Consider the following 14795-nt stretch of genomic DNA (forward strand, 5'->3'; position numbering starts at 1 on the left):
GGGCCAGGGACAGCAGACGGGGATCCAGCAACTGGCCAGGGTGGGTTGGGACCTCAGGGTCCTGGGACCACACCCCTGGGAGGCAGGAGGATTGGGGCAGGGGTGGGGGGCTCAGCAGGTGCAGGCCACAGTCTAGACAGCGGCCAGATGCCCAGGAAAATGGGCGAATCAATGCTAGGGTCTGCTGATGGGCGTGGGATCAGCGACTCTTGGGGCCCAGGCTGGGAAGACCAGGGGTCTGGCCAAGGAAGCACGGGTGCCAGGGGTGGGCCCCCAGGCTCCAGGGTTTCAAGCTCCCGGCAGGAGGAAGATGCCACTTTTGGGGGGTCCCATGAAGGGCCTGAGGGTTCTGGGGGCTGGGGTGGGCAAAGCCCAGGGTTTCTGGATGGCAAAGCTTCTGGTCTGGGACGGGGCAGGGCTAGCGGCCCAGGGGACGCAGGTGTCCCGAGAAGGGGGGCTTCTGCGGAGGGGGAGAATGACCCCACCCAGAAGCCTGGGGGTCTGGGGCGCCAGGGAGCCAGGGAGGGCCTAGGTGGTCTCCTTGGCAGAAAAGACTCTGCAGACAGATCAGGGGGGATCCAGGGGCCTGGCTCGCAGCTGGAAAAAGGACAGAGGGGAGGAAGGGGGTCCCTAGTGGGGCAGGCATCCCTGGAGGCTGAGGATGACAGAGCCCAAGGTCCAGGTGCCCTAAAGGAGCATGAGGGCCGTGGTGCAGAGGAGTCTGGCGGGCCAGAAAGGAGGCCCGGCCCATTCAGGAGTAGGACTCAGACGTGGTCAAGGGTCGAGGTTGGACCAGCAACGAGAGGCCTGGAGCAGCTGCCTGGAGGAGAGGATGGGGTGTGCCCGGGGGAGCCCCCGAGCCATGCTGGCAGCAGGAGAGGCGGCCAAGAGGGCGGGTTGGACGCCCATGGCCAGAGAAGCGATGCCGCCCGCAGTCCCAGATCCAGACACAAGCCTGGCGCTGGTGGTTTCTCCGAGGAGGCTCGAGGTAGGTGTTGTTCCAGGGACACTCTCTGGACACTGGGGTGCCTGGGCCGGTCCCTAACCTGCCTCCAGCCCCAGGAGTTTGCCCCCATCAGTGCTTCCCATTGCCAGTGCTCATTTCCCAATTTAGGAAGCAGCCTCTTCCTCCTGTGCAGGTGGGATCCCGGCTGCGGGGCTCAGCACCCTCCTGGGTGTCTGTCTTGATACCCTATGTCCAAAGCACTGAGTTGCTGAACTAACTCTCTGAGGGTTACCCAGACTTCCCTCTGCGTGACTCCAAGGCCCATCACTTACGTTGCACCCCAGATCTCCAGCACCAGCCTAGGCCCTGCAGAGAAAAATGGGCGGTCTGGCCCTGCTGGCACCGGCTGAGCCCAGGTGGCAGGACATGTGGCCTCCCAGGGTGCCGCACAGGCCGTGGCCTAGGAGGCTGGGCCGTGGGGGATCCCTGAGTGCCTGGCCCCGACTCTCCCCTGTGTCTCCCCAGGCCCCGCAGGCCACTTCTCCCAGGGCCTGGCTGACACGGAGGTGCAGCAGGGGGAGGACGCCGTGCTCTCCTGCACCCTCACCCGTGACCTGGGGCCTGGAGCCTGGTTTAAGGATGGTGTCAAGGTACTGCCCCCGGCTTCACGGACCAGTCTGCGGGCTGGGACGGGTGAAGCAGAGGAGGGGAGGGGAGGGGAGGGGAGGGGAGGGGAGGAGAGGGGAGGGGCTTTGCAACAAAGAGCTTTCATTCCTTGTTGTACCAACACACCTACTCGGGGAGAAGCTTAAATAGCCAACAACTTGGTGTGCTTAAAATAAAAGTGATTTTAAAATGGGTGGGTACCCCACTCACTCCTCCCTAAACACACCCCTTGCCCACCCTCTACCACCCAAACTGCCTTCCTGTCCCAGCCCCCACTGAGGTCTACCTGTCCTTCAAGGTCCTGTACAAATGCTATATTCTCAGCCCAGCCGGACAGGCTCTTCTTTCTCTGAGCAGCCCCCTTCTAGTCGTCATCTCAGGAGGGTGTACGTCACAGTGCTTCAGAGCACAGCTGGACCTGGCTGACCCCAGCTCGGCCATTAACCACTGACATGGCCTCTGGTTTCCCCATCTGTGAAATGGGTCAACTCAGAGTACCTGCTTCATCAGGTCACTGGAACCATTAATGAGGCACTGAACACAGGCCAGGGGGGTGGTGGTTGGCACCAGCCTGACACATGATGAGCGGTCAGTCCATTCCCTCAGTTGCATCAGTAAAGGCCCAGGCTGGTGGCAGGAGCAGCTGGACAGGGGTGGGATGACCAGCTCCTCTGTGTCCGTAACAGCTCAGCACCCAGGACGGAGTCATCTTTGAGCAGGATGGGCTCGCGCACAGGCTCCTCATCGCCCATGTGCAGGGGACCCAGGCCGGGAGGTACTCCTTCGTGGCCGGCAACCAGCAGAGTGAGGCCACACTGACCGTCCGCGGTAAGGCCAAGCCCTGCCCTGTCCTGCCAGGTGGCCTCTTTGCCAGGCAACATCCTCCACTTCTAAACACTGAATGTGTCGCAGGCCTGCAGCCCGTGTCAGATGGCACCCTCAGTCTGAGGTGGGGAGGGGGCTTCCTCCTCTGGGCCCCTCCATCCCCACCCCCAGGCACCCACTGCCAGCCGTCTCCGACTCTCGTGCCCCGTCCTCTTGCCAGACCCCCCGATCATCGCTCCAAACGTGACAGAGAAGCTGAGGGAGCCACTGGTGGTCAAGGCGGGGAAGCCAGCGACCATGAAGGTCCCCTTCCAGAGCCGCCTCCCGGTTCAGGCCACCTGGAGGAAGGACGGGGCCGAGGTGGCGGGCGGCGGCAGCAGAGGGGCCCAGGTGGTCGTGGGGGACAGCTTCACACGGCTGTGCCTCCCCAGCGCCGACAGGAAGGACCGAGGCCAGTACAGCGTGACGCTGAGGAGCGAGGGCGGCTCCGTGCAGGCCGAGCTCACCCTGCAAGTCCTAGGTGCCAGCCCAACCCCGTTTCTGGCCCCATCCCCAGCCCGGGCCAATCCCTCCCCAGCAGTGAGGCAGGCCCTGGATGGGAGGCAGTCCCTGGCTCTGACCCTCACCTGCATGCTGTTTAAGATCCAGACATATCCCTGCCTCCCTGCCTCCCTCCAGACTGGGTAGGAAGAGGCAGTTTAGATAAAGGGCCAGGCTCCCGCCACGGGGAAATTTCCCTGCAGCTAACACACCAGGCCCTGGGGTGGTCGCCGGGGTGGGCGGTGGGACCCAGCCCTGAGCTGAGCCAGTGAGGTGGGGCTGCCTGTGGCCGGAGGGGACTGCCTGTGTGGTGGGCCTGGGCTCGGGGCTGGTGTGTTCCTCATCAACCCCACCCCGGCTGGAGAAGCGGGGCATGAGTCAGCGGTGGAGGCCAGGGTCGCCTCTAGGTAATGCCCATCTAGGCCTCTACCCGCGGGCAGGCTCGTCCACTGATGGGGGAGTCAAGCACTGCTCTGTGTCCTCTGACCCCATCTCTTTCTCCTCCTCTCGGGGGTCCCCAGACAAGCCCCAGCCCCCACAGGGCCCCCTAGAAGTACAAGATTGCCACGGGGCTGGCGTCTGCCTCCGCTGGCGGCCCCCAAGGGACGACGGGGGCCGGGCCCTAGAGCACTACGTGGTGGAGAGGCAGCAGGCCGGCCGGAGCACTTGGCTGAAGCTGGGCGAGACCCCAGCAGACAGCACCACGTTCACGGACACCCACGCGGAGCAGGGCAAGAAGTACACCTTCCGCGTGCGGGCTGTGACGGCGGAGGGGCCCGGGGAGGCCCTGCAGTCCGAGGAGGTGCTGGTGGCTCCCGAGGGTGAGCACAGGCTGGGGCCGGGGCCGGGGCGAGGGCACTGAGGGGCCCCCCACGGTGCCCGGAGGCCAGGCTGGTCTGCCGAGAGGCTGCGCGACTCGAGGCCACCCATCGGAGGGCACCGTGAGACGCCTTACCCCAGCCCCGCCGGGCCCCGGCGGCTGGAGCAGCCGGCCCGACGCGTGGGGCCTCCTCCCGGCTGTGGCTCTGTGGGGCAGCAGCGGACCAGCAGAGCCACTCTCTCAGGACCCTGGGCGGGCCTGGCATCATCCTCCAGCAGATGACCCCAGCTGGAGTGTCTCCTAGGGGACCGGGCTGAGGGACCTCAGTGTGGGAGCTAGACCCCTGGCCACGTGCTTCCCTGTTTCTGTCACTCCTGCCCCCAAACTGCAGGCCGGCTCAGGCCCCTGACACTGCCCAGGAAGGGACCGTGTGTAGCCGGCCCGCTCCTCCCCAGGACCTCCCTGGGAGCTGGCGCCTCACCCAGCCTCAGGCCGACCAGCACCTTCTCTGCCCCCAGCTCTTCCTGGGCCCCCGTCCCCACCGGCCATCCTGTCAGCCTCCAGCCAGAGCATCACACTGTCGTGGATGGCGCCGCGGGGCCCGGGCAGCTCCCACATCCTGGGCTACCTCATCGAGAAACGCAAGAAGGGAAGTAACACCTGGACGGCCGTGAACCAGCAGCCGGTGCCTGGTGAGCCTCACCCTGGCCTCCAGGGCCTCCCTGGACTGCAGCCCGGGTCCCCTGAAAGCACGAGCCAGATCACTCTAATACAGGGGTCTCGCCTGCGCTGATTCGCCCCGGGGGCATTCAGCAGCGTGCAGCAATTCTGGGCTGACCGAAGACCAGAAAGATGGGGGTGGCCTCTCATGTGAAGGAGCCGGGATGCAGTGGCCCATCCCCCAACACGGGGGGGGGGCAACCCCTGCCTCTCCCCGCACAAGAATGTCAGTGACAGCGGGGGTGGGAGACCCTGGTTTAACACAGTCCCAGGATGGAAGCCAGGGAACCCCTGGACCCTCTCCTCCACCCCGGGCAGCTCCCTCTTCTGCCTAATCTGAGCTTCCTTGTCCATACACTAGGGGAGGGGGGTGTCCCTGCCCCACTACGTAGATCCCAAGGAACCACCTTCTGAGACCAGAACAAACTCAGAAAAGCCCAAGCCCAGGTTGCAGGAGAAAGAAGGGGCTCGGGCACTGGGCAGGCTGGGTGGGCGCCGGGCGGGGCCTCTCATGGCCTCACATCTCCGCAAAGAGGGAAGGGGACTGGGGGCGCTCTTCCAACAGCTCTAGGGCAGAGAGAGCCAGAGGGATTAAGGCGCTTGCCCGAGACATCCCAGCAAGTCCGCGGCAGAGCCAGACAGGGATCCCAGCCCTGAGACCCTGGGTGGCAGCCCTCTCCCCGCGCAGAGAACAGAGCCACGCCGGCCCCACCAGGGCGGGACGGACGTGGTGCTCCTTCCACAGAGAAGAAGTGGACGGTGGCGGACCTGCGGCAGGGCTGTCAGTACGAGTTCCGGGTCACGGCCGTGGCTCCCTCTGGCCTCGGACAGCCTGGGCCCCCATCAGAGGCCGTCTTCGCTCGGGACCCCATGCGTGAGTGGAGCGCCCACCCAGGAGAAGGCAGTGGTGGTGTGAGCAGGGGACAGCTCTAAGCCAGTGGGAGGGGACGGGAGGCCCCCGGCCAGGACCAGTCCCTGAGGAAGCGTCGGGAGGGCTGCGAGGTAAATGTGGAAGGGCCCTGCAGCTAGCTTAGGGGCCCGGGGAGGTTTCAGCCCCTACACTGAGATCAGACAGGCCGGGGGCCCCACAGTGGGAATTCCAAGTGCCCCTCCCTAGATGACTCCGCTCACTCGGTCCCAGTCCTGGGAGCATCCACTCACCCCAGTGAGGGGTCGTCACCCCACGGGGAGGGGTGTCATGGGAGAGCCTCACCACCCATTCTGTGTCCACGGAGTGACCGCTCGTCACCTGCCAGGGGCTGGCATCGTGCCAAGACCCAGGTGAATCCTTCAGGAACTTCTGGTTTAGAGCAGCACCGCCCTGCCCACTGTCTGGGGAACACCAGGCACCCAGAGGCACCGCAGGTATGGCGAGGGCAGCAGGGACAGCAGAGGAGGTCCGCGGTCAATGCGGCCCTGACAGGTCCTACAGTAAAGAAGCCTCCCCAATTTTGTTTGATCCAAATTTCCCAAACGTGAGCAGAGAATACCTTTCCACAAACACACCCATCAAAGCCTCCCTCCAAGGCAAATGGGGCTCCGTGCACCCCTCCTCTCTGCCTGAGTGACCAGCCAGTCACTCAGGGACGGGGATGCAGCCCGTTCCTGAACCTCCCGTGTCAGCCAGGCCCTGGGGAAGAGGCCGTGGGCCCTGGAGAGAGCCGGGGGGGCTGGGGGCCGGGCAGGTGGATCCCCAGGTTTGGAGCCCAGAGCCCTGGACCCTGTGCAGTGTACAGAGCCATTTACACACATCAGCCCTCTGTCCTGAGCCCTCGGCGGGGGGGGGGGGGCCTGCACAGCAATCGTTGCCATTCTAAGGTAAAGAGCACAAAGTATGGACTGAGTGCCCACAAGGCAGTCTAGGCTAGGAGCTTACAGCTCAGGACAAAAAGATACAGAATTCTAGTCTTCAAGGATCTTGGAACCTAAGGACTTACCGACTCATCAACTAAAATCCCAGATTTCAGGAATTACAGAAGGGCTGTTGGGGAAGGGGGCTGGCAGGCTGGCAAATGAGTGGAAGGAGGTAGGGAAGGCTTCCTGGAGGAGGTGAGCTGGGATGGGGGTGTAGACTGCAGAAGATCCTGGGGACGGAGGAAGGATCTGGGTCCAGGCAGGGGCATCAGGGAAGCCCAGAGCAAGACCAGTCCCTGAGTAAAAGGAATCCCCAGCCGCCCACAGAAACCAGCGAGTGTCCAGAGGGTCTCTAGGCCTCTCGGTGCCACTCCCAACACCCACGGTGCCCGGCAGGACCCCCCGGGCCTGTGAGGGATCTCCAGGTCATAGACACGTCCCACACCAGCATCACCCTGAGCTGGGCCCGGCCAGACACACAGGATGGAGATGAAGCCCAGGGCTACGTGGTGGAGCTGTGCGGCTCGGACAGCCTCCAGTGGAGCCCGTGCCACACGGGCACCGTGCCTGGACCCACCTACACAGCCCGAGGGCTTCGGCCCCGAGAGGGCTACTTCGTGCGGGTGACAGCAGTTAATGACGGGGGCCGCGGCCAGCCCATGACCCTGGACACCGTAGTGCAGGCCATGCCTGTTACTGGTGAGTGCCACCTCCCTTCGCCACCCCCAGGCCCTTCTGGGGAGGAGCCTCTGAGCAGCACCTGTGGGCTGGCCGAGCCCAGATCCCCCTCCCTGGCTTAGTGAAGTGTCGGGGGTAGGATCTGGGCAGTGGGCAAGGCAGGCCCTTTTCAGGGGAGATGCATTTTCATTATAACTCATGACAATCATGCAAGGTCAATACTGTCCCCAGTTTACAGACAAGGAAACTGAGGTCGGAGGTCCTTTGCCCTTGGGCTCACCACTGGTACGTGGCAGAGCAGGGTTTGAGCCAGGTGGCTGAGCCCAGAGCCCAGGCTCCAGGGCTGTGCTGCTTCGCAAGCACGGCCTGAGCAGGCCGCCCTCAGCCCGCGCGCTCAGGCCAGAGCAGAAGGCGCCACAGCCCTGTCACTGGGAGGGGGGCTGCCCTTGCTCTGGGGCCCTCATTGCTGGAACAGCTACCCTGTGTTTGGCCAAGCTGACACTGGGCCATCCTAACAGACCCCAGTTGTCCCTGCGTCACGCGGGGGAGACATACCTGCAGTGAAGCTCTCCCTGCTCTGCTGTCCAGAGCCTGGAGCCTGGTTCTGGCTCTGCCCCTGACTCCAGGGGTCCCATGGGTAGTTGCCTCACCCACCAAGTGCAAGAGTTGGCCTGGTTTCGCACCGTCCTCCTCTGCTCCGGCCTGACGCGAGGCTCTCCCTGACCTGCTCCTTCTTGGACCCCTCCCACTCCTGCGCTCAGCTCCCCGCGGTCCCCTCCAGCCCCCTCTCCAGTTCCCACAGGGCCCCCGTCCATCATCACCAGGCTGGCTGGGCGCCCCCTCCAGCCCTGCCTGGTTGGTGACCGGGGGCTGGGGCTCACCTGCACCAGGAGGTGATGAGCCGTCCTGCGTGTTTCAGTCTGTCCCAAGTTCCTCATGGACGCCACCATGAAGGACTCGATGACGGTCAGAGCTGGGGACACTGTTCGCGTGCCTGTCTACTTTGAGGTGAGCACACCTAGTGGGCTGGAGTGGGGGCCGACTCAGCTGTGTGGTTCTCCTTTCTTCCCGGTTGGTTCCCTCTGGCCCCGAGTCAGTGACCTGGGCTTGTACTGGAAATCAGGCAGGTGAGGAAGGGAGGAGGGAGTCCTCCGGGCAGGGGCAGCCCTCCCCTGGCCGCTGGGCAGCCATTCTGCTGGCATCTGTGACTCCCTCTGGTGGTAGCCTCCAGTACTGCACCTCTAAACCTTGGCCCCCAGGGGCTGGGGCAATGCCCTTGGACTTCAGGGTGCATGTTGTGCGCACACCTGGCCTGTGTCTGGCTCAGGAGAGTCCTCAGGCAGCGCCACCGGTCTCTGTACGTGTAGTAGAGCAGCCCAGCGTGTGGTGAGACGCACAGGTGGCCTGGATTCAAACTCTGATGTCACACTCACAAGCTGTGTGTCTTTGGACAAGTATCTTAACCTCTCTGTGTTCCGACATCCTCGTCTATCAAATGGGGGTAATAATAGTAACTTATCTCAAAGGCTTGTTCTGAGGATTCACGGAATTAAAACTTGAAAGCACATAAACAGTGCTGGGCAGATGGCAAGTGGCCATGCGTCTTACCCACCATCGTTACTATTACTGCTGTTGTTAGAATCTCCACCACCAGCATCATCAACATCTGTCCAGGAAGCTCATAGGTGGCAGAGCCAGAAGCACACCCAGATCTACCCCTAAATTACATGTCCTTAAATATTAGACCATAAACATGCCGATGGTCATTATGACAAAAATATTTAAGACACACCGAGCATTTGCTCTGTCTCGGGCCCTGTTCTCTGTGTTCCCCATATATTGGTAACTTCTTGAGTCCTCAGACAATCCTGTGGGTAAGTCACCGTCACCATCCCCATGGGACTAGTGTGCCCAGTGCTGAGGGTCTCATGGGAGTTGGTGGCACAGACATCAGGCAGCTGGACTGGCCCCCAACCCTGGTCAGGGTCAGGCCGCCACACTCTCCTGCCTGGACTACTGCAGGGGCCCCAGGCCATCCCTACTTGAGCCTGGGCACCGGGCTGGTCCCCACTCCCGCCCCATGAGTTGTCCCCACTCCCATCAGGTCCTCAGCCCCCAACCCTCGCCATGTGAATCTAGATCTGACTCTGACTTCCTGTTCCAACCTTACAACAGCAGCTCATGGCTCAGAGGGGGAATCCAGACGTCTGTATGTGACATGCGGGGCCCTTAACATTGTTGCCAACACCCCTGTCCAGCGGCCTCCCCTATCCTGCCACCCAACCATGCCCACCTGTCCGCCAGCTTTTCTCTGAACAGGCACCCCCTCCCCACCCCCCCACCCAGGGCTCTGCCAGATCACCTCCTCCCTGAACGCTCTGTTCTCACTTACACCTCACCCAGCTCAAACTCCCCTCCTCACCCCTCCCTCCCCCGTTTCCCAGGCCGACCCCTTGCCGGAGGTGACCTGGCTAAAGGATGGCTTGCCCTTGCCTAAAAGAAGCGTGACCTCCACCAAGGACGGCCTCACCCAGCTCCTGGTCCCCGTGGCCAGCCTCACAGACAGTGGCCTCTACACTGTGGTACTGAGGAGCCTGCGGGGGGAGGAGGCCACCTACAGCTTCCGCCTCACGGTGGCAGGTGAGGCAGGTCTGGGCTGGGGCTGGACACTGGCCGGGCCACCGCCGGGGCCGGCCACAGGTCTCAGCGGTCCACCCGGCCTGGGAGTGCCCTTCCTGTGTGCCTGAAGGGAGGAAGGAGGAGGGCCCAGGGAGAGTCCAGGGGATCACTGCTCTGCCCCACGCCCTCCTCGGACTCCACTTGTTCCTCACTTGGGGTCAGTGAGTGCAGATGGTCACCACCACCACATCGCTTGAGACAGCAGTGGGGAGAACGGTCTGTGGTCCTCACCCGGGGTGCAGGTGGTGTCTCCCAGCCCCCGCCCCGGAGGGGTTTCTCGAACTCAGAAATGAGGACCACCACCTGGTCTTCCGAAAGCCCCCACTCTGTCCTTGTCCTGGGGCATCGAACTTAGGAGCCAAAGTGAATGAAAATTAGTCTTTTGGGAGGTTTCCCATCCTCCAGCGGTAGCCGCAGGCCCCTGGCCCGGCTCTCTCTGGCTCTGGCCGCCTGCCTGGCAAGGCCGCATCTCCAGAGCCCTGGGAGACGCGGGACCGCGGCGGGCCTCGGGGACCCCGGCTGGGCCAGGCGGGGGCCTGCGCGGTCGCGTGCGCTGCCGCCCCAGCCCGCCCCCCTCTGTGCCCGCAGCGCGCCCGCGGCCGCCGGGGCCCATCGTCCTGCGGGCCGGCGCGCTGGGCTCGGTGACGGCCGAGTGGGCGCCGTCCCCCGACGAGGCGGAGGCGGGGGGCCGCGCCGCTGCACTATTCCGTGCTGCTGCGCTCGTCGGCCGACGCGCGCTGGCGCCCCGTGGCCGAGCGCCTGCACACCTGCCGCTTCACCCTGGTGGACCTCGTCCCGGGCCACGAGTACCACTTCCGCGTGGTGGCCAGCAACGAGCTGGGCGCCAGCGAGCCCTCGGACACGCGCCAGCCCTGGGTCGTCCCGCGGCCGCCGCCAGGTGAGCGCGGCGCGGAGGGCGGGGGTGGGGGGCGGCCCCTCGCTCTTCCCACCCCATCCCCGGGGCCCGCCCACCCGCCGGCGTCCCCCGCGCGCGGTGGGCCTCCGCCGGGAGAGCGCCCAGGGCCCGTGTGTCTGCGGGACTTGGGTGGCCTCTCAAGCCAGCGGCAGGTGGAGAGAAGTTAGTATTTCTCCAAAAAGTCTTTTCCCGTAGAACAGATGCAGAACTTGAGAGCAGTCACCAGAAAAAGCAGGTCGTAAAACCAGAGGCACGATTTCACTTTTCCAAAATGTAGAAATGTCTGCAAGGTTCCACCCCGAAATGTTAGTCGTGGTTGTCGGTGGGCGGTTAGATTGTGCTTGGCTTCGATTCCTCCTCCTGATTTCCTGTCTGTTCCGAATGTGTCCACAGTGAATATGTGTTAGCTTGTAGTACAGGAAAAAAAATTCAAAATGTATTTTAAGAAAAGGGGAAAAAATGGGTTGAGCAGCCTTGGGGGACACGTTTGCGGGTGAGACGTGGTGGGAGGCCCAGGCAGTGCCCGCGTCTACCAGCAGCGTCCCGCCCGGACGCACCTTCTCAGCTTCTGACCTTCCTCCCTGCCGTCTCCCCCGCAGACAAGTTCACGGTGAAGGTTCCCAGCTACCGCGAGCCAGACCTGAGCCAGAAGCCCCGCTTCCTGGTGGGCCTGCGGACCCACCTGCTGCCCCTGGGCTGCGAGTGCTGCATGACCTGCGCCGTGCAGGGCTGGCCCCGGCCCCGCGTCACCTGGTTCAAGAACGACCAGAGCCTGGCAGGGAGCCCCACCGTGTACAGCACCGACGTGCTGGGCGTCTGCTCCCTGGTCATCCCCAGCGTCTCCGCTGCGGACAGCGGCGAGTACAAGGCGGTGGCCGAGAACCCTCTGGGCCAGGCTGTCAGCACCGCCAAGCTCATCGTTGTAGGTGAGGTGCTGCCTCGCAGGGGCGAGCCGGCTGGGGGAGGGGGAGGGGAGCCCCAGGAGCAGCCCGGCCTGCCTTCCGGGAGCCATCTAGGGACCCGTCCCCTCTAGAGTGATGGGCTGGGATCGGAACAGCAGGGACCTCCGCCTGGCTCTCCGCGGACTCTGTTATGTAACCTCTGTCCCAGAGGGGCCTTGGCTTGCCCGTCTGTACAGCCCAGTGACAGATCACTGGTGAGCAGCTCTTGGCTCAAGGGCTCCGTGTCCCCCAGCTAAGCTTCCCCGTGCGGCCTTGCCGCCCAGTTCAAGTGGGAGACAAGAGGCTTTTCTGCATTAAAGCTCGTAACTACGCCCAGAGACAGACACCTAGTGCCCCACAGCCACCTTGGTTCTCTCACTGGTGGTCCCCTTTTCAGGAAAGCAAATTGCATATGTTAATAAGGTAACATTTCCCCCCAATAACAACTTACACTTAAGGAAAAGTCCTAAACATTTTAAAAGATTCAGAATTGACCTTGGTGCAGAAATGGCCCTTTCAGCCCTGGAAGGAACATCTTGTCTCTCTGGGGCATCCAAAGTGCCCAGCCCATGAGCAAACCTGGTGTTAGGGATGGTCTGGGTTGCCTGAGGGGACAGGGAAGAACCTTGTCTGGAGATGGAGAGCACGTGGTGGCCGTGGATGGATCTGAACACCCTGGATGGTCAAGCCACCCCCACCCTACCCCCAGCCCACCTGACCCCTGCAGTGTCACATTGACCTTTGCTCTGTATCTTTGCAGAATCTAACCCCTAGCCCCGCCTCCCCCTGCGATGGCCTCGCTCAGCCCTGCAGCCCCTGAAGATCTCTGAAACATCACTCCTGACACCACGCTGAAAGGATGGAGGACGCTGGAGTTCCCAGAGCCCCAGGGAGACCGGAGTCAGGGGCTCCTGGGGAAGCCACGCCAGGAGGGCACGGAGTTTTGGGGAAGAGAAAGAAGGAGGGGACACTCAGTGTCCCAGCCCTGGGCTGTCACTGAGCCGAACGGCAGCGAACCTCCCGCTTGGGGGCTCCAGTGGGCCGGGGTGTGTCTGCAGGAAGGAGGCCGAGTCCTGGTCTCCCCAGGCTGGGCCCCGAAGGGAGGGTGGGGAGGACTGGGCCAGCGTGACCACAGCGGGGGTGGGGTGAGGGCGGGGCCTGTGTGGGAAGGCTGCTCTCCGCGCTTCTCCTCATTAAAGCATTGGCCGCTTCCAGCAAATCATCGCGTGTCAATCTGGGGTTAGTCGCTGGAGGAAAGGGCCTTTGCACCAGCTCCCGCTGGGAGGGTGGGTCGGTTCCGTCTCGGCGGAGAGCTGGGTGGAAGTGGGCTCTTCCTCTGCAGCCCAGGCCTGCGCAGTCAGTTCCCTGGGTGGGGAAGCTGAGGGGATCTGCAGTCCTGAGTCCTCGCCCGGCGCCCCCAGCACACCTGTGTCTGGCAGGAATTCCGTGGGGCCCAGCCGGAGGCTTCCCTTGGTGGGGCTGGCGCTGTGGGCCCAGCAGGTGTGTGGGGATTCGGCCCTTACTCAGGGCTCTGTGGGCCCCCTCGCCCTCCACAGCCCCGCTGCCCCGTGTCACGGGCGGGCCCTGTGTCACAGACGGTTCGGGATGCCTCCCTTTCCAGTGAAGGACCTCTGTGGGGCCCACCACCACTGCCAGAAGCTCTGGTCCGAATTCCTCCTCACGGCCTGGCCCCTGAGCCTCCCAGGCTCCTAGGAGATACTTCGGTCCCCAGGGCCACAGGGAAGGGGGAAGGGGGAAGGCGGAGCGCAGCTCCCCAGTGTGTCAGCTTTGAGGCCTGGAGCCCCCCTACTCCCTGCCCCCACTGAGCTGGAGCAAGTCTGTTCTCACTCCCTCTGCCGGGATCCAGCTTCCCCTCCCCCTGCCTGCAGGGTGGGGGTGGGGCACAAGTATGAGGGGCTGGAGGACAGATGTCTGCACTTGCTGGGAAGTGGGAACAAGTGCTCAGGCAGAGCTTCCAGAGCTGGAGAGGTTGGAAAGGCAGTGTCGGGAGGAGGGAGAAGGGGGCTCCGCAGGGTGGGCGGCCAGTGCCCTGCTCCCCTGGACCTGGGCAGGGCTCATCCGGCAAGGACGAGAGAAGAGCCCCTTCTGCAACCCCTGGGGTTGGGGAGGGGGGACCTGGCTTCCTAGGAGGCCCAAGAACAAAGCCTGACTCTTGGTGGCTTCTGGAGACACATCCACATGTCTGACAGGCCTGGAGCAGGAACCGTGCAGGGAGGTACTCTCAAGGTGCCTACCTTTTGGAAGGGGGAAGACTTGCACCCCGGAAGCCTAATCCAAGGTAGAAAGTGACACATGCTCTAGGGGAGAAAGTTGGAACGCCCGGAGGAGCTGGGGTGAGGAGGATGCTACGGCTACACCAAGGAAGGCTTCCTGGAAGCGGTGACATCTTGGAAGGATAAGAGGGAGTGGGCAGGCAGGGGCGGGGAAGGGCTGTCAGGTGGGGAGAAGACCCCTGCACAGGCATGGAGACGGGAGAGGGCAGACTAGGCTCCAGGACAGGGAGGGGTTTAGTTTGGACAGCGCAGCCCAGGACAGCAGGGCACTGGCTAACTTCCCAGGCATGTCCTGTGTCCCCGGGAGGGGCCAGCACACTCCTGGGACTGGACAGGAAACAGCCGCAGGGTTTATGTTCATTTTCATACAGAGCCCCCTAAGCCCTCACCAGTCAAGAACAGGAAGAGAATAAATTCAGGGTTTGAAGACTAGTTCTGCTACTAACTAGCTGTGTGATCTTTAACCTGGTTATGCCTGGTTCCTCATTTGTAAACCAATAGTAGTTGCCTAGCCCCAGGTCCCAGATGTTGTCTCCTGTTTCCTCTGGAAGTTTATGGTTTTCGTCTTTACATTCAAGTCTACCCATTCTGAGTTAGTTTCTATATGATGTGAAGTAATTATCAGGCTTTCTTCCTTCTTTCCTTTTTTGATTATCCCACTGGTCTAGCACCATTTAAAAAAAGACACCTCCCTTTGCTCCACTGAATTACCTTGAAACTTTGTGGAAAACCAATGGACCGCGTGAATGCAGGTCCACTTTGGGCTCTGCATCCCCTCCTCCTCTTCTGTTTTCTTTAATAGATACGTGGAACTATTTAGACTATCCGCTTCTTCTTGAAAGAGCTTTGATAATTTGTGACTTTTAAAGAATTTGTCCATTTCATCCAGGCTGTTGAATTTATTGGCATAAAGTTG

At 62.6% G+C, this 14795-nt stretch overlaps 1 protein-coding gene across 1 annotated transcript in view; it reads left to right on the forward strand.

Moving 5' to 3' along the window:
- Positions 1 to 12709, forward strand: part of IGFN1 (immunoglobulin like and fibronectin type III domain containing 1) — a 29953-nt gene extending 17244 nt beyond the window's left edge. The window contains 14 exon segments of the mRNA XM_072948254.1: positions 871 to 988; positions 1472 to 1596; positions 2299 to 2440; positions 2658 to 2957; positions 3499 to 3798; positions 4316 to 4489; positions 5263 to 5391; positions 6768 to 7070; positions 7969 to 8057; positions 9494 to 9689; positions 10317 to 10408; positions 10410 to 10635; positions 11244 to 11570; positions 12346 to 12709. Coding sequence (XP_072804355.1) covers positions 871 to 988; positions 1472 to 1596; positions 2299 to 2440; positions 2658 to 2957; positions 3499 to 3798; positions 4316 to 4489; positions 5263 to 5391; positions 6768 to 7070; positions 7969 to 8057; positions 9494 to 9689; positions 10317 to 10408; positions 10410 to 10635; positions 11244 to 11570; positions 12346 to 12359 — 2535 coding nt within the window. The 3' untranslated portion in view covers positions 12360 to 12709.
- The last annotated feature ends 2086 nt before the right edge of the window (positions 12710 to 14795 follow it).

This window comes from Vicugna pacos, chromosome 23, assembly GCF_048564905.1.
Source record: "Vicugna pacos chromosome 23, VicPac4, whole genome shotgun sequence".
NCBI lineage: Eukaryota > Metazoa > Chordata > Mammalia > Artiodactyla > Camelidae > Vicugna > Vicugna pacos.